This window comes from Harmonia axyridis, chromosome X (assembly GCF_914767665.1).
Source record: "Harmonia axyridis chromosome X, icHarAxyr1.1, whole genome shotgun sequence".
Lineage (NCBI taxonomy): Eukaryota > Metazoa > Arthropoda > Insecta > Coleoptera > Coccinellidae > Harmonia > Harmonia axyridis.
In genome coordinates this window covers 2,392,463-2,419,245 of record NC_059508.1, presented here as the reverse complement: position 1 = coordinate 2,419,245, position 26,783 = coordinate 2,392,463, and the positions used below count along the sequence as shown (strand labels likewise).

At 35.7% G+C, this 26,783-nt stretch overlaps 1 protein-coding gene across 1 annotated transcript in view; it reads left to right on the top strand.

Annotated features, from left to right (window-relative positions):
- The first annotated feature begins 2,425 nt into the window (after positions 1-2,425).
- LOC123685721 overlaps positions 2,426-26,783 on the top strand; it is a 125,632-nt gene continuing 101,274 nt past the window's right edge. Inside the window, exon 1 of the mRNA XM_045625551.1 lies at positions 2,426-2,792. Coding sequence (XP_045481507.1) covers positions 2,463-2,792 — 330 coding nt within the window. The 5' untranslated portion in view covers positions 2,426-2,462. The remainder of the gene's footprint in view (positions 2,793-26,783) is intronic.

Sequence of the window (26,783 nt, the reverse complement as noted above, 5' to 3'; positions counted from 1 at the left end):
ATGCGCAGCCCCAAAGTTCATAATAATAATTGTTACGTCGTGAACGTGCCCTGTGGAATTTTTCCTGGAGAAAGTTTGTTGTTTGTTGGCGCCACCTGCTGCCGCGGTATTACCCGGTCGGTAAACAAACATCGCAATAATCAATAATAATAATTTTTCTGAAGTGTCAAACTGTGCTTATCGATTCTAAAATTTATCAAACTAAGTTATTTGATTACTTAAAATTCATCTAATCATCTATCACCTTTATAAATTTTCAATTCCTCTTCTTCTGTTAAAAACTGATTGAGCAATTTCGAGTGAATTGTGTGATACTCAAATTGAGTGATAACCACGAAGCCGGTGCAGAAGAAGTTAATCATCCCTTTTACCTATCCACCTGACCATCTTCTGCCACCAGATTAGGGGGTGAATTCACAGACATCATCTCTCTTAACTCACGAGGTAAGTGCACACAAATTCTTTCAACAAGTTGCTTAATCCCTTAATAGTTATCGTCATCGTCATCTGAAATTGGTTGCAATAATTGGCGATCATTTAATAATCAAACCTGATTACACATTTATAGAGGAGGATCTTGTTTTCAATGGAAAGCCTAGATTCATTTCCAAGTAAGCCTGCATGCCAGACCTTATGAAATGCCTGTTTAATATCCAAGAATACCACGTTGCAATATTTTTTATTTTCTGAGGCATCATTTATTATCTGGACAATAGTGACAATACGATTATATTCTTGAATTGTTGAGTGGCCCCCTCCGAAGCCAAACTGATAGTTAGGTATTTTTTCAAATGAAGAGGATTTAGAATGAAATTTCTGAAGGATTAACTTTTCAAGGGTCTTTGAGATGATAGGCACTAAGCTTAATGGCCTGTATGCTTGAACATTTGATGTTTTGGTTTTTATCAGGCTTATGATTCATAATGATTTTTTCAATTTCCAATCATTTAGGCCAATATTCGGTTCTTAGAACTGCGCTATAAATGTAAATTCTTTTTTGGATAGTTCCTTTAGCATTTGGGATGATATTGAATCGATACCTGGAGATTTCTCCAATTTGAAAGGCTTGATTACTTTAATTTCTTTTGTTTGAAAGCATTTGAGAGTCAATATTTCGGATAATGGTTTAGAAAGCTCATCAACAATTCCTTGATCTATAATTCTATAATATCATCAAAAGTTTGAAAAACGGAAAATAATACATTTACATGACACCGAGAAGGTAATTGATTTTTTCGCTGCGAAGAAAGCTAGAAAATTTTATTTTGTAATGAGGTTTATTTTTCTGTCATGGTTTTCTGAAAATAATATACCCTGCGTCCATGGTATGGAAAAAATTTATTTTTAGCTGAACAGACCATTTTAAGAAATAATCCTGAAACACGTCGATTTTTTATTTTAATTTACCGTATTTTAAAATAATAATCTAATATACAGGGTGAATCACTTTCGAGTAATGACGTAACCGTCATTTTTTTTTAATGGAACACCCCCATTTTGTCTCAATTTTCGGATTACTCTAGCTGAGCTGATTCCAAAAATGTATCACATGTTGATTCCAATTGGTACAAGGTGGACAAAAATAATAAATTAAATCTAAGCAATAATTTGAACATTCACGAATACCAAAAATATTGTAGTACTAAACTGTCATTGTATACCAATTAATTACTAAACAAATAATGACATTTCACAAAAAACTAGACGACTATGTTGATAATATGATAATTGATAAGAAATAATTTCTTTCATATTCTGTCTGCTAGACCAAAGTACCAAACATGTTTGGAAACAGCTCATTTTTATTAATCTGAAAATGTGACAAACTACAGGGTGTTACATTCAAACCAATTGTCGCTAGACAATAATTATTTTTGATAATATTGTTAATTTAACTAATAAAGAATGTTACGCGTTACTTTATGGGCACACACAAAACTATTGTATTTTTGTCCACCCTGTACCGATTGGAATCAACATATGATACATTTTTGGAATCAGCTCAGCTAGAGTAATCGGGAAATTGGGACAAAATGGGGTATTTCATTAAAACAAAATGACGGTGACGTCATTACTCGAAAGTAATTCACCCTGTATATTAGATTATTATTTTAGAATACGGTATATTTAAATAAAAAATCGTGTTTAGCTGAAAATGAATTTGTTTCATACTTTACGGACACAGTGTATGTATAATAGATTACTAGCACCATTTTCTTACTTTTATCAAAACAATTTCTGTTTATTTACCATTCGATCAAACCGAACCCTCTCCGAAATTTTTTCTCGCTACGTCCTTGTCGAGAACAAGGAACCAAAAATCCCGTCGATCACTGGAAGAAGTCAAAGACACGCCACTGCGTGCTGTCACACGACTTCTCACCAAGCCACGCGACCATCTGTTACAGAACGCCGAAAGGGAAGTCTAGGGGTTGAAAATTAGTGTACGAAACGCCGCGGTAATGGAAAGAGTGCTTAAGCGTGTGGGGCTGTCGAAAAGAACAGAATCCGATGTTACATCGCAAAACGCCAATGCAACCAATGACGGGAGCAAAATACGAAGACGCCGAAGAAGCAAATCACGCCGACCTCCCAGTCAGGAGAACAAAAAAACAAGAGGTCTATTTAATATTGATTGGGAGTCTGTAAAGGATTGTAGATCCTGTAAATCTCGAGCTATCACGAGGAAATTCTGCAGCAAGAGAAGCGACAATGAACTCTACAGATCCAACAGTTTTAAATTCGAACGTTTCATCAGAGGCAACGAGGAATCATCAACTTTGAGTGAAAAGGTGAGTTCGAGCTAACTGACCAACCTCAAAACTGAAAATGACGTGGATGACATGAAAACAAGCAAGACCTACAAGTGGATTGACACCAATTATGCTTATGTGTGCTCTTGTTGTGGATCAATTATTCCCTGAATAATATAGTTTTTCTCATTCCGTTTGATGCTGTTTGATGTTCACCTCAAAGCATATCGATTTAACTTCCTGTCAGCATGATACTGCTTCACTGTCCTATATTCGCTGAGTTATTTCGCAAGGATGCTGTGTCGAAACTAGGTCCCGGACATGCCAGGAAAACCCAATTCGTCACGAAGGAAAACAGTCATTTCAACTTCCAGGAAATCATAACCTCTAATACGTCCATTAACATAAATTTTAGAGTGTGCTTTATGTACACTTGTTTCCCTTTTACAATTTTTTTACAATAATTATGGTAAATTCACATAATGCTAACAAATTTGATCTTGAAATCTAATCGAATTGAAATAGAAACAAAAAAAATTAGATCATTTGGTCTTTGATGGTTCAGAGATAATTTCTCCAAATTCAATTTTGTGTCATAGACTGAAAATGTGGAAAAAGCTCTTTCGATCTGTTTTTGCCATGTTTCAATGAATCGAAAGAAATAATTATGTGAATTTTGTATGGTCCCTCCGGTTTAAAACTTGAAATGAAGTACGTTCATTTTCAGGTTTTAGTAAGAAGAAAGTCACATGGGAAGTTACAGCTGAATAAAAATTTAGAAAGGAACAAAGTAATTTTTGAATTGGATGTAATTTATTTTAGAACGGAGAAACTGTAAAAATTAAACAAATCTACACGATGAATGAGTCTGTTTAAAAGTTATTGAACGTATGATCGAAATCAAAGAAAATGATTTCCAATTGTAATTGATAGTTTAATGGAAACTCCATCCAATCTCTTCGAAAGGAAACTTTCGCGAAGTTTTCCCATTGATTTCGCTGAGAGTTCGATTTAACACCAACAGATGTCTGTACCTGTCCTTCGGGAAATTTTTTTCAAATTTTTTTTTTGTCTTTGTGGAAATACTTTGGCAAGTTTCATGTTGATCGTTATCATCGAAATTTTACGGAAATTTCTACTCTATATCTCTAGATGAACTTGAATAGATTTCATCGAATGGAGTGACCTGAAATGAATAAAAAACAATTTTGTTATTGTTTAGTTTCAAAAAATCACTAAACTCCTTTCTGTCCCATAATTTTCGTATCGACAGTTTATTGGCAAGTCATTGTACTCAATCCTACATATGAATTTGCATAAAGTGAATGAATGATTAAACAAGGGATTGATATGACTAAACACTTTAAGTTAAACAATAGATCATATAAAAAATTATACCTTAAAAAACCAGAACCGACGCATTCGCCAATTTGTTAAAGGTGCAGATTTGATTATCTCTGAACTAAAAAATATCATAGCACCTTGAGTTTTTGTTTCTCTTTCTAAAAGTTGTTGGAGCTTTTCTTTAATGTTTGAATGACTCAATCTACTGAACACAAATGACATAAGAAATGTCAAAAAATAATACATACTGCTGCCATTATATTATTTATTCCTTTTGAAAAATCCGGTATTAAAATCATGGCATAGTATATCCAAAGTCACTTGAACTAGTCCGTAAAAACGCTTGGCCAGATGTCATTTTGAAGTGAATACCGCGATCCGCTAAATACCGGGGTTTATTTGGAAGTATTATTAGGCAATAACTTCACTGGCCACGAAGGAATTTCTGGAAACTTGGACAACCCTTGTACAATCGAAATATTCTGGCTTCCTCCAAGTGACTTTGGATATACTATAACAACTTTGCTTCCGCTGTTTTTTTCCGAAATTCGAGGCTTTATTGTAAAAAACTGGTTTTACATTTATGAATTAGAGCGGAAGTGCTGGTGAGCCAGACCGTGTGCTATTGATCGAAACAAGTGATAGCCCGAGGGAGAAACGTCTGGAGAATACGGCAGGTGGTGTAGGACTTCCCATTTCAACGTTTCCAAGTATGTCTTGACCCCGTTAGCAACATGGGGTCGAGTATTGTCATGCTGTAAAATCACTTTAACATGTCTCTCATTGTATTGCAGCCGTTTGCCTTTCAATGCTCGGATCAAACGCATTAATTGCGTTCGATAACAACCCCCATTTCAGTTTGTTTTAACAATTCATAATGAACCCACCAAATACTGAGCGTGACCTTGGAACCGTGAATATTTGGTTTGGCCGTCGAAGTGGAGATTATCGTAATGAACCAATTTCACCCATTCGTCTACAGTCCCAATGCGATGCAGAAATCCCTTCCGTCTTTGCCTTGCAAGCAGCTGTTCACAAGCAAACAAACGCCGTTCAACATTTCTAGGCTTCAACTCGTACAGCACCCTATTTCCTTGTTTCTAAATCATTCCCATGACTTTCAGGCGTTTTGAAATGGCTTTTTGCGTTTATCCTAATGATACTGCCAACTCTGGTTGCGTTTGACACGAGTCTTGATCAAGTAATGCCTTCAATTCTGCATCTTCGAAAATCTTCTCTCTTCCACTTCCATGCTGGTCTTTGACATCAAAATCACCGTTCATTTAGCGTTGAAACCATTGATTTTTCACTAAGAGCGGCCTCACCACATGCATTCGAGAGCATTCGATGAGCCTCAGTCATAGTTTTCTCCTATTAAAGCAGATAATTGAAACCTTCCGCAAATGACGGGAATTTGGTACGTAAGCTGACATGTTTAATCGAGAATAACTTTATGATGCCGACACATATGGACTAATATTTCGATGGCGTTATGTTTACAAATACCTAAGCTTATTTTATGATATCTACTATCTATTCATTTCGACTACCACTTACCGCTACAGTCACCTATTGCAAAACGGCGGAAGCAAAGTTGTACACCTAATACAATGTTTCTTTTCACGTTATTTTCTCGTTTTCTCTATGAAAAAGTGAGCTCCCATATAATCCTTTCATAGCCCAAAAATCATGCATTCTCGTCATAGAAACACCAGAAACACCATTCGATTGGATTTGAGAAACACAAAGCTCCTGACTTCATGCCAGTGTCTTACCTATCAATATCTTCCAATACTCTCCAATTTTCTCGAGTACCAGTAAAGAAATTGATTGTTAATTTTCTCCACGATGTGAGAAATGGAGCGACAAGGAAAACGATCATTATAACCCGACCTTCGAACCGTTCTTATATCCAAATGGAGCCTCAGGTGTAATATCAGATGGATGCGGTTAATCTGAATATTGATTTCGACATTGTTTAATGTGCTGTCAGATTTCTCGAATGTAACCAATATCTCTCGTTCTCTCGTTAGTCTACAACTAAGGCTCCTCCACTGCCCATAAGGCACAGTTTGATAAATATGTTGCTTCATTAACTCTAACCAATACTGTAACTTGTAGGAGACTCTTTTGGTCCGTCGATGAATTCAGTGAGTTGCATGATCCAGACAGCAAAATGTTTGATCGGTTTTTAAATGCAAAAGAGCAAGTTCATTTCTCTCATTTCAAAATATAATCCACTCCACTCAAATTTTCTAGAACATCAGAGAAGGAATAGACAGTAGATTTTCTCCAGGATGTGAGAAACGAAGAAAAAAGGAAAATGATCACCCTCACACGATCTGCGTACCATTCTGATATCCAAATAGGGCCTAGGTGTAATCAGCGGCGGATCGACGATTTTCTGGGCCCTATGCTTGAAAACTTTCGGGGCCCACCTCTACTTTACAATTTCTTTCGAAACAATTTTTCAACCAGAATTTAGTTTTTACAGAACAAACATAAATTCAATTGATAAAATACAAGGTTCATCAATTCAAATAAAACAATTAAATCGAAATTAACATGAATGAAAAATCATTGAAAAATAAAAACGAAATATAATATGAAATGCCGAAAAATTAACCAATTAACTGTTATATTGCTTTCAATCGAAAGAATTCCTAAGAACTGCAGTCTGCTTCCCTTCATAATTGTTTTATTTATTTATTTTTATATTTCATTCATTGAAGATAACATAGAAAATGAACAATGTCAAAAATATCTTCACAGCTATATACAGGGTGATTCACCGCGATGGATTATTAGACGTTTATGGAAAACTAATCATAATTTTGTGCTGTGAATTTGCATGTTAGGGTTTGGACAATGATCTTTTTCCCTAAAATATTTTCAGATTTCTACAACTTGCGTTTACACCTGAAGCACACTACTACTTCCTTATTTCAAATGGCACACCCAGTATATTAATGCATCACTCAACGGTTCAATAGTTAATGGGTAAAAAATGGTAGTGACGGGGACTCACATTTTATGAATATTTCTACAGAAAAAGTTTTTTCGAAAAGAGCTTTTTCATTTTCGATTCTGCAAATACGTACTATTATAAGACTGTTAGCGGTTTGGACCAAAAATTTACACTGTGTTTATCAGAAGATCATGAACAACTGAAATTGATCAAAACCCAAGATTTTCAAATTTGAATTCATTGCAGACAGAAAATAATTGGAGACAATATGCAGAAGCGGAACCTTTTTGATTTAATGAAATTTTTTTGCCGGCAGCTAAATTTTTGCTCTGGGCCTAGTAGCGTTTCGTGTGATTGTGGCAATTTAGACGTTATTTTTTATTATTTAATCATTTTCCAGTTTTACTTGCAGGACAAATTTTCATTCTGAAGAGATGTTGATTGTGGACTTTCGGGCCCAACGCTTTAGCGTACTAAGCGTACCGGTTGATCCGCCACTGGGTGTAATAACAGATGGATTCGGTTAATCTAAATATTGATTTCGACATTGTTTAATGTGTTGTCAGAACGTAACTAATAATTTCAAAGGTTTCAATTGATACGCCTCCCCTACCCTTGCTAGAGATGTTGCTTCGTTAACTGGGACCAATACTTTAACTTGCAGGAGATCTTTTCGGTCCATCGATGAATTTAGTGAGTCGCATGATCCAGACAGTCTCCGTTTTCAGCACAATGTTTGTACAGCATCATCCTTTGATTGGTTCTCAGAAGTACAAAAGCAAACGCGCAAAACCTTCTGAATGCCCGCCAGTATTTTTCCCTCATTTCGAAATAACTTTCACTCCATTTCAATTTTCTCGAACATCAGTTGATAAATATATTGCAAATTTTCTCCAGGATGTTAGAATATCCATGGACATGGAAAGCGTGGCCTCTAGGGCTACTGTAAGAATATCTAGGGAAGGTACGGGCAATGAGGGAATTAGGAATTAGAGAGCTTGGTCTTCCCTGACTAATTACATACCATCAGCGAACCTTCCCAGTGACGAGATGATAAAGAAAATAAGCATCGAAACAACTTTCATTGCTACGTAGAAGAGATTAGGAAAAGGAGTCCACAATCCCAGTTCTCAAAAAGAATACCATCAAATGGTACACAGATGGTTCCAAAACCATGACGAGTACTGGCGCTAGAGTATTCAGGACTGGTACCAAATGCTCAATATCGTAAGGCCGCTGTCTGAGTATATTTCTGACAGATATACTTGCAATTAAAAGATGTGTGGAAATTAACCTAGCAAGAAACTATCAGAAATGTGATATAACGATTCATTCTGATAGCCAGACTGCAATCAAAGCACTGAGCTCACATATCATTGATTCTAAATGGTAAAAAAACTCAATATAAAAGGCAAGAATAACAAGGTCTTTTTAGTCAGGGTTCCCGGGAACTCGGGAATTGGAGGGAATGAAGAGCCCAGAAAAGGAGCCTAAACTCCTTTCATCGGCCCGGAACTTTTTTGTGGCATCGTGTTACTACACGAAAGAGTTTCAGGAGAAGGAAAAAACCGAAACAGAAACACTCTGGCGGAATCTTCCTAGTTTGGATCATTCCAAAAAGTTTCTTCGAAACTTTGACATTACGATATCTAAGAAGTATCTGGATCTTGGCAAGAATGTACTACACCTCCTCACTGGATTCCTCACAGGGCATTGTCTCTTTAGGATACTCCTTATGAGGATGGGTCTAGCAGAAAATGAGTGCAGATTCTGTGGGGAGGAGGAAGAAACTCCAGATCACCTGGTGACAGAATGCCTCGCCATCACTGAGCAACGTAAAATCTGCTTTGGACAAGAAACTTGTAGAAGTGAGGAATTAGCCTCCTTGAAACCATCCAAGATACTGGAGCTCATTAGAACTCTGGAACTGGAAGGCAAGATCACGTTATGGAGCAAATAGCTCTGATGGGGAACACAAAAGACCATTAGGTCGTAGTGAAACGGAACCTCCTTAATTAAATCTTAATCTTAAGACGTACAATATCAAACTCCCAAACCCTCCTGAATGCCCGAGAGTATTTTTCTCTCAATTCGAAATATCTTTCACTCCATTCCAATTTTCTCGAACACCTGTAAATAAATATACTGCAAATTTTCTCCAGGATGTGAGAAACGAAGCAAACTGAAAAGCATACCCCCCACACGTTATTCGTACCGTTCTGATATCCAAATGGGGCCCCAGGTGTAATATCAGACGGATGCGGATAACCTGAAAATTGATTTCGACATTGTTTTATGCCATGTCCGCTTTGTCAGAATTCAACGTATCTAATTGGAGAAAACGGTAGGTGTCACTCCTTGTTCAACGTAGCCCGCAAGTTGCGAGTTCCCATGAGAGTTGTAGACAATTCTGGAGAAGTTCGGACGTCGATTCACCCTCTCGCCTGCGCGCAAAACTTTTATGCGGATTGCGTTGTCACGAATAGCAGCAGTCTCTTTAAATTAATTCTTCGGGAATTCGGATCTGTTCAATGAATTCTGAAACGTCCGCTAATGGATGAGGCTCTTGGATACTTACGTCTGGACGAGACGTATTGGAATCGTGGTCCGATTTTATTAACTTTTTTGGAAGATCTATGTATTAGCAATAGATTAGATCTTGAACATATTCGGTTTGAGCTTTATTACTGTGAGAAATCAGTGGAAGAGAGTGCGCACATTTCTAAGGGCTGTTGAAAAAAGGGTAGACTATATTCAAACAAAGAAATGCTTACCAGATAGTTTATATAATTTAGTTTCCTCACACCTATATCTTGAAAATAACATTGGCTAAATGATAGCCTCGCTGGCTATACCCATATTATTGAGTAGTTCATAGATACTTTTTCGAGTGTGGAGAGAGCTATTTGGGCGATTTCTTCCACAATTGCGATCTTCAGGTCGTCCAGGGTTCTTGGACCCTAAGATTGGAGGTGATTAAAATCACAGGGGCTTAAATCTGCAAAGCACGTGGGTGACTGAAGCTTATCGTGCATTTAGATGGAACCAGAAGCTCTCTCGATCATGCTCTTCACTGAATCCTTAGATTTTCTATCTATAAGTCGGTTTAGAACATCTTTTGACGTCCAACGTCTAATCGCCACATTCTTACTGTTCTTTGCTCTTCGTGTTTAGGTCTTATTCTTCTTCTTGGTATAGCGGGATGCCATTACCTGAACAATACGTGTTACAATTTCTTTCACATCGGTACCGGACTCATCAAATGTTACTCTCAGATATAAGTAATTCCGGACAGTGAGATTTAGATTTTATTTAATTAAGGGGATTCCGTTGCACTGCGACCTAATGGTCTATTGTGCCCTCCATCAGAGCTCTTATTGCCATCTTGATCTACAGCTCGCCTTCCAGTTCCATAGTTCTAATGGACTCTACTATCTGGGACTTCTTTCCTTCTACAAGTTTCTTGTCCAAAGCAGATTAAGCGTTGGCTAGTAAAAGTGAGGCATTCTGTCACTTGGTGATCCGGAGTTTCTTCCTTCTCCCCACAGAATCTGCAATCGTCATTTTCATGAGGTGTTTCCAAAGACGAAAATGCCATGTGAGGAGTCCAGTGAGGAGGTGTAGTATATTCTTGATAGGATTCAAATACTTCCTGGATCTTGGATCGATCGATTGGAATGATCCAACCCAGGAAGATTTCGCCAAATTGTTTCTCTTTCGGTTTTTTCCTTTTCCTGAAACTCTTACTACAAGTTACATTTGCCTGTACCACAGAAAGGTTCCGGGCCAATGTGGGGAGCTTTTGCTCCTTTTCTGGAAAGTATATTGGCCTCTTCATTCGCCTTAATTCCCGAATTGTGAGATACCTCCTGTCCATCCTCAATCTAAGTTAGTAGCTTCGCCTCCTATACGCAGATATTGTGTTTTGTATATATTAACATTCCCCAAAAGGGGAACAGCTCATATAAGATAATTACCTGCCAATCCCACCAAACACATAGCAAAACCTTCCTGGCCGTCAATCCTAGCTTGGCCACCATTTCCGTCGGCTCACTGCATTTCGACTACCACCGTTTTCGCTTGACGTTGTCGTAAGTGATGCACTTTTCATCACCAATCACTATCCGCTTCAACTATGGGTCGATTTTGTTGCGATGCAGCATTCGCAGATGGAAATTCGGCCCATGATGTTTTTTTTGCGTTAACTCATGTGGTACCCGTACAGCGAGCTTCTCCTTGAAACCAGCCTTATGCAAATGATTCCAAACGGTTTTTTGTGTAATTTTTAGTTCTTGGACAATCGAAACAGTGCTTACATGACAGTCGGACTCGACAATGTCTATAATTTTATCGAAATTTTCGAGAATTGGCCTCCCAGTGCGGGGTGCATCAAAATTACATGAACGTAATCGACGAAACCAAAATTGCGCGTGATTGTCTGTAGCACTATCAGGACCAGAAAAACTGTTTACATTTTCAGCCGCCTGGCTTGCATTTTCGCCTTTATCGAAGAAAAACTGTAAAATATAGTGTATTTTCTTTTTTGTAGTGTCTATTTTCGACGCGCGCTCAAAATAAATTGAGTCAACTGAGCACAAAACTGTCACAAAAGTTTTTGTAGTATGAAATATCATCTTTCTAAATCCCGATTGGACTTATACAACGCGAGATACAGATAACTGAAGCCCTCTATTGCACAAATAATGGATTTCTTCTTACTTCACTTAATAGATTCGTTTTGTCGATCAAATTTTATATGGCATTGAAAACATATCTTCTTTGATTTCGACACAAACAGCGAAAATCTCGGCAGGGGTTAGAGTTTTCTCTGTGGATGTGATAAATCGAAAGAGATCGTAAAATATCCACAGAAAAGCTGTTAATCAAGGCCATCAGTTTGATTAGAAAGGAAGAAAAAAATATCAGTGTCAATAATGAGAGACTTCATTTCCTTTCAAGGGAAGAAACAATTTAGGTAAAGGTAGAATCCTAATCTATCAATATAAGTGATCTGAGCGGCAATTATTTGCTGTCCCACGTCTTATTTATAGAGCTCAGTGGATAGGGCTGTTGCACCCTTGGGATTCGTCTGCGGTCATATGAACATAAATTCAACTGGTGCTAAGACAGGACCTGGATTTTGAGCCCCACAGGGTGGCTGAGATTTGATCCATCGATTTCTTTCAAGATTGGAGTTGAGGGCGAAGACCTCTTGCCTTTTTATTGATCGCTTTCATTTTTTTTCTTTTGATAACTTTTAGGAAGGAAAATCTTACATTTATTTCACATTTTTGCTTCCGTTTCTACCGAAATAATTTGAAGCAGTATGATCACTCTAGCAATGACAAAAAATTGTTGTTTGGTTTCGTGCCTGTCTGCTGGTCTGTGTGTCCGCAGATTATTGTAACCGTCTAAACTTCCACAATTTTCATCAGATTTTGATTAAATTTGGTTACTCCAACCAGTTGGGACCGTAGATAGTTCCTTGTATACAGACGCATCTCAATATTCCGCGGTTGATGAAATTTGTCATTACTGATGGAACATTGAAGGAATTTCAATGTTTTGCATGCAATAAGAATTTCTCAAGAGATGAAAATGTTACAAGATCGGATATAACCTATTTCGATCCTCCCAAACCTTTTAAGACATCACCAGCGCTTCTATTCACAATTAAACTTCACTTTTGATTGATGGTTTCAAATGATTGGGTTCAACTCCCGCATAATGATTTTTTTATAATTTGTAAACCATCTAAAATGTCTAAACTATAGAAATATCTTTCGAAAAATGATAGTTTCGTACATAAAGGTATACAGGGTGTCCCGGGAAGAATGCGACAAACGGATCCATGAATTAAGGACATCATGGAGGACTCGTATAAAGAGGTTTTAATCGCCTGAGTACTTTAGTTTGGAATATACAGGGTGATGTTCATCTCATGAATGAAATTTCACAGTTCAATAACTCTTCATTCATGGTATCTGTTTGTCGCATTCTTCCCGGGATACCCTGTTTTTTAAAAGGTTAAAGGTCGAACGTTCAGAACAATCATTTATTTTTTTATATGCATTTTTTTTTCAAGAAAATTGTTCCAAAACAAAGAGTAATTACATTGTGTTGAAAATATCATGTATTTACTCGTATATATATTCATAGCATGTCACTTTGTCGGTTGTCAGATATTCATTATGTTTTGAAAGTTTTTTCGAAGAAATTACATCGATTCAAATTTGAACAACCGCACAAAACAGAAATAAATTTACAAAGGGCATACCAAAAACAAATCAAAGTATTATTCGCAAATGAAATCGTGAGAAAAAATCAATTGATAACCTGAAAACCGGTTTTTGGGTTAACAATCTGGAAGGCTGAAAATCGGGAACTCAAATAGAAAATATAATGCCAAGAAATATATCTCGCACAGATTATGAAAAACTGTATGTATAAAAAAAACCCAATGCCCATTTCCACGTCATCGTTTCGGTGTGGATTCTGAAGCATTCATCGGAATGAGAAATTAGAAGTGTGAGAGCGTGGTTATCTGCCTCTGAAACATCAATGTTTTTCATCAAGTAAAAGCTATCCTTCGCAACATTTTCCTCATGCCTCAGCATCAGGAAAATGCTTTCTGGAAGCTGGAAAAGACCCAGAAAATTTATTACCTTCGGTCGACGTTTTTATACGGCTTGTAATAAATCCAACTAGGGTGTCATAATCTACGATAGCAGTCCAGTAATTTCTCAATTAACTGTCTAAACTATAGGAAATATGTGAGATACTGGCGATAAAGTACACCTGGAGCATTAAATCTGTACAACCGATACTTCATATCGGTTCAATGTGTGAGATTTCTGCTGAAGCAATTTCCTGAGAACGAATCAACGTAAGTGAGCTTGATGTATTTATGTATAAAATATTTCTGGCGTTAGAGTACACAAACCCATAAAAACATCAGTAAGTCATGGTTGAATTTTTGTTTTGATTCACACCGAGCGAAAAACACTATTAATGTTTTCTTTATATTATATTTTTGGCAATAAAACTTCTATGAAATTCTGTGTATAATTGGAATTCGGTGAGAAAATTAATTTGTTTTTCTCCATTGATGGTTTCATTTGATTCTGATGGTTGAAATTTTTTATACATAGGCGTGCAACTTTGCTTCCGCCGAATTTTTTTTCGAAATTCGAGGATTTATTTTGAAATATTGGTAACAAATTTATGATTCAAAGTATTGTACATCGCTGGCCACTACTTTCTCCCATTTTTCGGGCAGCGTACGAATCCCACGTTAAAAAAACTGGTCGTCTATTGAAGCGATCCACGAATCGATCCAATTTTTTTACTTCTTCATAAGACCGGAAGTTCTGGCCAGCCAAGCCGTGTGGCATTGATCGAAACAAGTGATAGTCCGAGGGAGCAACATCTGGAGAATATGGAGGGTGGTGTAGATTTTCCAAGTATGTCTCGACCACTTTCGCAACATGGGGTCGAGCATTGTCATGCTGTAAAATCACTTTATCATGTCTCTCGTTGTATTGCGGCCGTTTGTCTTTCAATGCTCGGCTCAAACGCATTAATTGCGTTCGATAACGATCACCTGTGATTTTTTCAGTCGGTTTTAACAACTCATAATACACTTCGCCGAGCTGGTTCCACCATGACGTTGGAACCGTGAATATTCGTTTTGGCCGTCGACGTGGAAGTATTACCGGGATATCCCCATGATTTCCTGCGCTTGGGATTATCGTAATGAACTCATTCGTCTCAAGTCACAATGCGATGCAGAAATCCCTCCCTTCCAAATCGAATAATCTTTCGATGGCGTTATATTTACAAATACCTAAGCTTGTTGTATGACATCTAAATACGATCTATTTATTTTGCCTACCACTCACCGCTACAGCCATCTATTGCAAAACGATGGAAACAATGTTGAACACCTAATATATAAAAAATTTTTTCAATCTCCCAATGATACAATGAAGATTCGTTTCACTATTTGGAAATTGATTTCGAAATTTAAGTTCGAAAGAATGATTTTTCCTATTATCGAGAAGAATGAGTAGGTATAGCTACTAAACTATAGTTTTGTATTTGTATATTTTGTTCATTGATGAATTTTACATAGATGTTTGTATATTGAAATTACGTGCATATTCCTTTCGAGAAGGAAGAAGGAGAAGAAGTCCCGGCCATGACAGCTCAGAGCAAATAAAATTCTGAGATTGTTTTGGAATTCGAAAAGAATAACGGTAACTTCAAAGGATGGTACTTATGTATTGTAAGCCTTTTTATTCCAATCGAGAGTTTCTGTGACATAGCCGATGCCAGAAAGTAACGAACAAATTGTTTTATTACTTCAAATAATGAACTCTCGTAATAGTTCAAGAAAAATATCATTCCAGCCTCTCTGCAATTCATTTTAGATTAAGATAAAGGGAGTAACAGCTTAATAGTGGCAGAGTAGTCCTTTATATTTTTGGGAACTATTCCCAGGAAATGAGAAACTTTTGGGTCACTCTGATTGAAATAAAATATCGTTTCCGTTGGGGAAAATCCAGGTTTTTATTCACAATGAAATGATTACCAGACTGTACAAGAAATGCACAAGTGTTATCGAAAGATTGACAGTTTTTCTTATCCTTCAATACGCCCCCCACAGGATATTAGTCCAAACTGTTGCAAACGTGAAATGATATTCCCTCGTAACAAAAGACTTCAATCATCTTCATCGTATCAGAACAGATCTATCTTCAACTGCGATGAAAGTGACGAAACTTTTCTATACCAAATGGTCATTAAAAGCTCATTACCAATCGTTTCATCAAGCTGACCACAATGGTCACAGCTTCCTTGCGATCAACTGGGATGAAAGTATGATGAAAAAACTTGGGAACCCCAACATGTGGCATTCTTTGTTGAAAAAACCAGGAGGGAGAATGTATTGAAATGTTTATTGCAGTTTGATGAATTGTATGGATATTATTCCTTATGATATATTGAAGTTGTTCGTTCACAAGTTCAAGGAGAGAAAATTTTAGATATATGCACATTTAACCCGCTGAGCATCAGATTTTTTTTTGATTTACTGTTTTCAACAATATTATTCTGGAATCCTTCAAAGATAACTGAAATTATATCCCTGATTCGTTTTCCAATGGGATTTCGATCAAATAGCTAGTTTCTGAATTAAGAGGAAAACAAATTTCAAATGGCCTTATTCACGGAACACCAATCGTATTACATCCATTAAGGAACTCAACCGTGGTTTCGAAAATTACAGGCATTGTGATGAAATTATAGAGCCGTCTGTTCGGAAATCGAGATCCTAAAAATAATCAGGCTAAGGACTATTGGAGTTAGAATATGCGTTTGACGTCACCCAATCGAATGCTTTAGTTGGTTTGGCATAAAATCGTAGAATAATATTATCAAATGGACTCGAACAAACTTCGACAATAATCTTGAACAAATAAATACGTAGCATAAACTTTAAAACATCGATGTTAAGAAAGAATTTTTAAACAACACCTGAAGAGGTTTCATTTTGATAATAAAAAAACGAGTATATCCTTCTCATAAAATTTTCCATGACCAATTCGCGCATTTGTGTCTGTATGTCCTCGATAATTAAACCATTTCCGTCTTCAAGGTCTTGAATCGATTGTGAAGTATTGGTATATATCTTATCTTCCACATGGACCAAAAGAAAAATCTCTAAAGGTGTCAAATCATAAGATCTTGGTGGACAATTGTGATCACTTGACTTGTTTGACTGATTGTGCACTGCTTTGGATGAGTCCTCCCAAGTGGATGTTATATATACGGACTTTTCCAAGGCGTTTGACAGGCTGGATCATGGAGTTATTCTGACAACGTTGTCTTTTTTTGGATTAACAACGGATTTTGTCCTTCTTCTGGAGTTTTACCTTACAAATAGAAAATTGTTCGTTCAGTGTTCCGGATTCAGGTCATTTGGGTTTTTAGCATCATCTGGAGTTCTGCAGGGTTCTGTTTTGGGGCCTCTGCTCTTTATGTTATACATAAATATATACATGATTTGAATTTATTTTGGCTCTGCCGGTTTTTTTTGTACGTTAATGATTGCAAGTTGTTTCGCCGAATGGTTCCATCCAGGATTGTTTGGATTTTCAGAGTAACATTGATAAACTGATTGATTGGTGTAGAAGAATCTTGCTTTCATTAAATATAAAGAAGTGCAATGTAATATACTTTGGTCCTGGGGAATCTAAATTTCATTTTCAGTACAACATTCAAGGCAGTGTTTTAAACAGAGTGACTGAATGTAGAGATCTGGGAGTTTTATCTCTCGATTTCATATTTAGACACTCCAAATACCTATTTGAGTCTCGAACCCTCTTTCTCCCTTTTACAGCGCTTGTGAGGTCAAAGCTAGAGTATGGATGTGTAGTGTGGATCCCTGGTTATAAAGTTCACATTGATAGAGAAAATACAGAAGCGATTTCTGAAGTGGGTTTGTTTCAAAATTGATGGCATGTATCCAAATCCTGGCATACCACAGGAATATTTATTATAAAGATTTCATGTGAACTCCCTAGAGGTACGCTGGGTTTACTTGAGAATTATTTTTCTACATGATATTATAAGTTCTCAAATTGATTAAATATATTCTACCGATCGAGTACAGTTAGTTGTCTCTCATTATTGTTTCAGATCCGGTAATTCTTTACGATACTTAAGTATATACTTAAGCGCAATATCTAACCAATCACTGAAGAGTCAAGAGTAATATTTATACTGGGTGATAATTAAGAATGACCATCTCTGAATTGTAGATTTTTGGACTCAAAATACTTACTTGTTAGCATCAGTGGATTGCCACGTTCCGAGGCTGCTTGTTCGAAATGTAAGCACGTTCTACCTTCCTTTTCCGCCTACTAACGTACTTCGAGATTCGCCTCTGTTCAGAATGTGTCAAGATTTTTGCAGTGTTCAGGATGTTTTTGACAATTTTTGGTGTATACTCATTTTGATATAAAAAGGGCTAGAGTCGCAATTTCTATAAGAAGCTATATGTGTATTCTATTTTTGTATTGTTTATTGTAATTTTGTATTTTTTCCCCATTCTGTAATTGGCTCAGGCTGTAGATGGGTGTAGAAATCGAACAAATAAATCACCTCTTCGAGAAATAACATGACCAGGAAAGTTTTTTTGTCAAATTGCTATAGTTTTGTTGCTTGTGTGACACGTAGCGCCTTCTTGAAAAAACCTTGAGACCTAAGCCTTTATGCAAAATATGGTGTAACGTCGTTTGTGGAATGTTGAATTCTCAGGATCGACAGGGAATCGCAAACCTGGGTTTTCGTCAATACTACAGCAGCAATATTCTTAGTTGTTCTTGAGCAGCGCACACGGTTTCAATTTGACTTTAGAAACATCTATCTATTGAGAAACATGTCGACTTTTTCCTAAATAAACATTTATTATCTGAGTTTTTAATTTCGTAACTCAACTCATTGGATACATTTATTCCTCAATACATTGATGATCGTCGTCCTAACCTAAATTTGAATTCAGGAGTAATGAATTCATTTGAATCAGGCTGGAAAAATTTTTAATATTGAATGGAGCCAATATGGTATCCTTCAGAGTTGAATAAGATCTTTGTAACCACACGTTCGTATCTGATTACACACGGCAAACCGAATTTCAATCAGTATAAGTTTCAGAAAACAAATATCCTTAGTTATTTCAGTTGTCACGTATATGGGCTTTGGGAATGAATCTGCAATCAAACTCTTTAGTTGCCACATAGGAGAGCACGTTTGATCAAATTGAATTTACAGACGTGCAGTGGGTTACTTCCAAATACTGAATGTCTTTCGTAAATATTGGATTTCAGGAGGAAAAGTTTCAGAACGAGATGAATCGAACGATATCTATTCGAGCGAGATATCAAGCCGTGAGATAATTGTCAGTTCATATTGATTTATCGACAGCTATTAGGCTTCTACACCCGAAGGATTAAAAAAAAAACTGATAGAAATACTTCAATGGAAATTCTGACAAACCTCTGATGGAATCAATTTGCAGTTTGATTACATATCATATTTCTTTTTGAATCACCAACATTGAAACAAATTTGATCAGAGACTTGCGGATTAATGTGTTATTTTCCTTTCATAAAATCTGAATGGTTAATTCAAGTGTCTTTCGATTAACTGTTACGTATCAGCTGGGTAGAAAAAACTGTTCCAAGTTTTGGAAGATAATTCAATAAGCTAATGGATTCACGTCTTAAAATTACAACGATGTCTGGAAGTGGAAGCCAGAAGTTCTTAGAAAATTGAAAAAGTGAATAAATATTCTTTTGCTACCATTCGGTAAATTTGCTATTTGATCAAGCTCATAACTGTTTTTTGATTATCAATATTAGATGATAATTGACTTCCGGATTCGTGTGTCTTTTTCGGTCATACAATCTCAAAGGTAAGTTAAAGAGGAAAAAGTTTGATTCTTTGCATATTGAAGAAAATATTTTCTTTCCATGCTAGCTGATTAAAAAAACACTGATAGTAGAGATCCATCCAGAACGTCGATGAATTCATGCTTAATTTTTCCCGTCATAGAATTTCAGCGGTCCCTGCAAATGAAAACAGTAGATTGAAGCTAATCAAGAATTTGGTGGAATGAATTGACAGTTTGATGAATTTCACTTTTTTTTTTAATTTTCAATATTAGACTTTCTGAAAATCTATTGGTGTACAACTTTGCTTCCGCCATTTTGCAATTGATAGTTGTAGCGGTAAGTGGAAGTCGAAATAAATAGAAAGTAGATGTCATACAATAGGCTAAGGAATTTGTAAACATAACGCCATAGAAATATTAGTCGATTTGTGTCTGCAAAAAGAAGTTATTCTAGATTACACATGTCAGCTTACGAGCCAAATTCTCGTCATTTGCAGAAAGTTTTAATTTTCTGTTCAAATATGGGAAAATCTGCAGCTGAGGCTCATCGAATGCTCTCAAATACCTATTGTGAGGCCACTATTAGTGAATGAACGTACCGAAAGTGGTTTCAACGTTTCAAGAACGGTGAAATTGACGTCGAAGACCAGCATGGCGCTGGAAGACAGAAGATTTTCGAAGATGCAGAATTGGAGGCATTACTTGTGTCAAACACAACAAGAAATGGCAGAATCATTGGAAGTGACGCAACAAGCCATTTCGAAACGCCTGAAAGTCATGGAAATTATTCAGAAACAAAGAAATTGGGTGCCGTACAAGTTGTCAAACGGCTTTTGTTTGATTGTGAACAGCTGCTTGAAAGGCAAAGACGGAAAGAATTTCTGCATTGCATTGTGACTGGAGACGAAAAATGGGTTGATAACGATAATACCAAGCGCAGAAAATCATGGGGATATTCCGGCTATGCTTCCACGTCGACGACCAAACCGAATATTCGTGGTTCCAAGGTCATGCTCAGTATTTGGTAGGACCAGCTCGGGGTAGTGTATTTTGAGTTGTTAAAACCGACTGAAACAATCACATGCTATCTTTATTGAACGCAATAAATGCGTTCGAACCGAGCATTGGCAGCCAAATGGTCGCAATACAACGAGAGACATGATAAAGTGATTTTACAGCTTGACAATACTCGACCCATGTTGCGAAAGTGGTCAAGACATACTTGGAAACATTGAAATAGGAAGTCCTACCCCACCCGCCGTATTCTCCAGACGTTGCCCCCTCGGACTATCACTTGCTTCGATCAATGGTACATGGCCTGGCTGACCAGCGCTTCCGGTCTTATGAAGTTGTAAGAAATTGGATCGATTTGTGGATCGCTTCAAATGATGACCAATTTTTTCAACGCGCGATTCGTACCCTGACCGAAAAATGGGAGAAAGGAGTGGCCAGCGATGGACAATACCTCGAATCATAAATGTATAACCAGTTTTTTATAATAAAATTTCGAAAAAAAAAACGGCGGAGCAGAGTTGTACGACTAAAAATTCGATTGACAGAATAATTCAAGTGTCATTTTCCCTCAATAGAATTCAATGATTCTTGTAAATCATAATTTGCGGCTCACAGAAATTATAAAAGAAAATGGAGTAACTAATATTTTTCAATCGCTTTTGTTTCCCAGTTGGAAAAACACTGTTATATAAGTGTTAAAGTGAGATTTAGTATCGTACGAAGCCTATTCGAATGGCTAACGTATTTGTCTACGTCATTTTCCCGCCAAGCGGACTCATAGGTCAGTTCGAGAGCAAACACTTCTGATTTCTATGCGCCTAACATCGTCAAATCGTGAGAAATTTAAAATGAAGAAGATGTTATATCATTGTCAATTCAAAATTTTTGAAGGTTCATCTAATTATTCTTAATGAAGAAGAAGAAATAACGGCTAAATAAAAATTATTTCACCGTTTTTTAATGCGCAAGATCTGAATCGATCGCGGCAGCTTTTGAAATATTTCAGCTCGCATGCTCAAGGATTGCTGCTTCCATTGGAGCCCTCTGATGTCAGAATTCCTTTGATGCTATATATATCCGATGAGTCATCAGCACCACAGTATTTCCCCTAAGCCGATGCGGGGATTGCACGTTGCGGGTTTATTTTCTTTACGTGATTAAGGTTAGGTTTCTTGCATTGATAACATTAGTTCAAGGTGAGTTATTTGTATGACATTGCGAATTAGTGAATCCTTTAGAAGGTTTAATATCTGTTTCTCAGTTTTTTAAAAGAAAACTGTCTTTTTACACGATTTATTCGAATGTTTTATCGGTAAGGAGATTCCAGTTAAAAAAATCTGAATAATCATGACTTGACTTCAATAAATTAGTTGCCCTCATTGTTAATACATTCTTTGAAGAAAACTCATAATTCTGAAAAATTGACTCATCTTTGAACACTATTTCAGTCGAACAGCTGATATTCCATGAGACACCGTGAATTTTTTTCACATAAATTTTTTTTTTATTTTTATTGTGTGACATTGTTGATCATAAAATCTTCCAGGATCTACCACAGTCTTCAATGAAAACATTGTAATTTCAAAAGAATGAACTTGAAAAATACATAATGAGGGATATTCCAAGCAAACAAATTGTAAAATTGTGACTAGACTTCAACAATTAGCAGGTATATCGTTCTCATATGAAAAATTGCAATTCTGAGCGATCGATTTGAATATTTCTTTACCGACATGTTTCTAGGTACACATATGAGCATAAACTGCTAATAAACTTTAATAATCACCCATTTCTAATTATCGATAGAGTAAAGTAACTGTCAATATAAGCAGAGTACTTAAAATATTTTCTTACATAGTATACCACGTGTTCTAGAAGAGAACTGATTAGAAGGATATCAAAATTTTGTACATTTTGTTCGTTGTATATTCCATTCTTTCAAACTCAATTTGATTCATTCAATCGAACAGCTGATAAAAATAAAATAGGAAATCCTTGAAGGCTATTTGCATTGAAAATATTGGTTTCACGTGTTTCTTTCCCATGAAATTATAGATTACCGAATCACGATAACTGATCATTATCTATGGCACAGTTTTAAAACTGGAAAACTGCTATTTAAAGGATTAAACTTGAATGTTTCACTAATAACACTCCAGGAAACTCCATTAGAATAACTTAGTCCATACTTCACTAACTGTAATTGATCCATTATTTTTCAACGAAGACTTGCAATTTTGAACTATTGCTTAAATATTGCATCAACGAGAACCTTTCTAGGCAGAATTTTAAAGGAAGTTTGTAACTTTGTTGAATACTCCTATATCATTATAGATAGATATTGATTTCAATCAAGAGAAGGTACTCAAAATTTCATCTCCATGTGCTCTTGAAGGGAAAATTAAATATCAATCAACAAATTCTTTCATTTCTAATTATCAATTCAGTATGAACTCTTAACTTACAAATGAAAATTTCTAAGATTAACTGCATTAAAAACGATAGTGTTATTTGCATGACATGGTGGATGATCGAATTATTAAAACTCAGTATCTATATAACAGTTTTCGACAAATTTCCATTTTAAACAATACTACTTGAGCATTTCAACAACAAGGATTTTACAAAAAAAACCTAAAACCATGACTAGACTTTGGTAATATGCCTTTTCTATCATCAAAGAAGCTCAACAACTTTTCGATATTGAAAACATATAACTCTTCAGGAGTGAGATATTAGATAGGTAGTTGATTTTCATTAAATTTCGATAAAAATTGTGACATTAATGTATTTGATTCATATTTTGTTAATATTTTGCTTATCTATATAATTTTGTGTGTACTTGATTCGTAACCAGCAAAATGTTTTACTTTCCATCAGAGAACTCACTGAACAGCTAATTTTATTTCGCTCATAACTCTATCTCGTGTTGTGGGTAAAATCTTATATCCAAATTCATTAGTTCATTTAAATCTGAATCGAATGACTCATTTATATTATTATATAAACTTCGCTGCACTCTTAGTGGAGTTTGTGGACCAGAAGAAAGTGTCAAAAATCGTACCTACTATCTACTTAGCATACTCGCTTGCTGCACCACACAATATTCATGCAAAACCTGATATACCAATGTTCTCTGAAGTCTGAAATTGCCCTTTTGTGGCCTACACGATGTGCTTGCAAGATAAATATAAACATTTTCACTCGAGAATTCTATTGAAGAAGTTTCAAATCAGGAAAAGTTGGGGCGTTATCTCCAATTTCACCTTTTGTTGTTGTCATCCTCAGAGGAAGTTCTTTTATTATTTCCAGTAGAGGAATTTCCATTCGAACTGTGACACGGTAGTCCAATTTCCAGTTTGAAGCTCATTATATTGAGTAAACTTGCTCTTCAGTCATTCGAATATGAAAATAATGACGTATCCCTAGAATTTTCCATTTACATTTTTGATCGCGAACAATCTTGAACCAATTCTTCAGACGTCTTTAGATGTTTATTTAAGCTACCAGTGTGCAAATAATGGAATATATAATATCTTCCATGAGAGACAGAAATGTACCTCATAAAACCATTATATTATATTTCATTACACGAATTTCCATGAATAGACATTTGTTTTAGTGATTTATTACCATCACATATTCATATATTCTTATGAATTCTCTTTTCCATTTGATAACTACGCAAAATTTACAATAGTTTAATTACTCTTGCGCAATATATTGAAATTATTACAAACGAAAGTTCGATTTTGTTTACCGTTTGAGTTTCAGTTGTGTGACATGAGGAACGTAAGACCAGAAGAATGACAATATCTACGTGCTAACCTGGTCTTAACTGGTCATGCTATTTCAGAAGCCATTTCGAAGTATCATTCGAAATATTGGAAAAAAAGGTTGAATGCCATGAGAAGAATTGAAATCAACTACAACTCAAGCTGTGTTAATAATCGATTATTAACTTTGCTACCCACCTTATACACTCTTGACATTTCACTAAGTGATAACCACATATTCCTGTCTAACATTTGTATAAAGCTCATGAATTAGCAGAAGGTCAATGAATGTGGATTTTGCTGGATTAAAGTGGTTTGTGATATTTCTAGACACAACATTAAGCGATTTTCAGATGGATAAAAACATAATGGATTTCAGCACGGTCATGCACATGTTAACGTGTCTGTGCGTCTCGAAAACAATGTGAAAGTTAAATTTCTTTCTTTTCAAGTTACAATCTTTGAAGTAACAAAGTAACGACATTAAAGACAAATAAGTGGTTCCGACAGAATTAAAGTATCTAACATTTTTTTCGTTTTGATATTTTGGTTTTCCGAAATGATATCGAAATATTCTGCAACAAAAAGTTCGATAAAAAAATAATAATAAGATATTAATTTTCTGCAAAGTATCACTTCTTGAGATGTTTCGTATCCAATTCATGAAGTTGTATATCTGTAGCTGTATCATGTGCATATGCCTGGCAGTGGTGCAACAAGTTATGGATATTAAGTTTATTGAAATCCAATCAGCTACAATACTATTTATGAATAATGTATTATGTTAATTATCATTATATCAACTGTATTTGTTTTTTGTACAGGGTTTGCGAAGCTCATAATATATTTTGATTCATAAATGCATCATAGCACAGATATACTACATTTGTTGTTCGGTTTTGCGATGCGTATGCCTGTTGTAACAATTATTTTAGTTTAAAAATCACGGAAATGGAATTTTTTATGCTACATTTGATTTGAATATCACAGAAATTCAACCCTTATTTCATACTTTTGAAATTCAAACTTGTCAGACTTTCTCAAGAGAGAGAGGTTTATCATTCTGTCAAGATGTCTGTATTTTTCTACTTTTCTAGAAATGGTCTAAAACCATGAGGTTTGACTAACTGAAGACGAATTCATTTGTGTTTGTATAACTAGTCGTAAACATGATATATATTTATAAAATCATCATTGAGTTGAGTAATTCTATGTTTGAGAGGAAATTTAAAACCTCCGTATAATCGACCAAAAACACCCCGTTTTGGGTGAAATATATGATAAAATCATTAGAGAAATATTAAATAAATATACTGAAAACAACATTCCAATCACTCAGTTCGGATTTCAAATCGAAAAATCAACTATTTATCCACTCAGCATCATGGTATCTAACACCAAGAATGCCATGATGAAAAAATATAAAACAGCAGCAATAAGTCTAGACATTAACACAAGGATCACCTCTATTACCTATCCTATACAACATTTACTGTGAAGATATATTTGAGCCGGGACAATGAACAAGCAGTATATCCTCCGATATGCAGATGATACTATGTTGCATGACGAAAATTTGAAAAAATGCATTAATAATTTACAAGAGTTGATGGATAAGACCGAGTACTGGTTCCGCATCTGGCGGCTAAAGCCCAACCCACAAAAGTCACAGTTCATAATATTCGGCCATAAACTTTCACCAAGTTACCCCAACAATTGAATTATGTACCCAACACAAGACTACCCAACATTCAATTAAATACTTAGGCGTACATATAAATCAAAAACTAAACTTCAATCAACATACCAACCTGATGAAGAAGAAATCAATATCACGTGCAAAGTACTGCTCTTAACTGGTGATAAAGAACCAAGGTCTAACGCTGAAAAATGCAAATAAAATCTACACTTCTATTTGCAGACCATTATATGAAATATGCACATGCAATTCTGATAAACTGTAGAAACCCAGTTATTAAAAACTAGTAAAAAGTAGCAGAGAGGACAGATCCCAGAAGTATCAGTCGTTTGAGACACCCCAGGAATAGACAATACAGGGTGTTTCATTGGGAAACGGAAATACTTCACAGGTGCATAGGTGGCTCCAAGGCGGTTCTGGAGATACCCCATTTATTGGGTCTTACTGTCTTCGTAGTCGAGATACAGGGTGTATCTCTTAAATATATAATTATTTTGTTATTATATTTTTTTGCTCATAATTGTTTCAAAATAAACGATATCAACTTAATACAACTCAATTCTCAATAAATAGAAACTGAAATAGTATACAGGTTTAAAAAGGTAAACCAATGTATAAATGAATTACAAAATAATGTTGAAATAATTACGGATTCAATATTTTTGATAATTCATTTTTAAAAGTCACTTCAAACCACTTTCAGGTATCCAAGTTCTTAAAAACTTCACTTTTACGTTGAAAATTTGTGCAGTAAAACTGTCTGCGCGAAAAT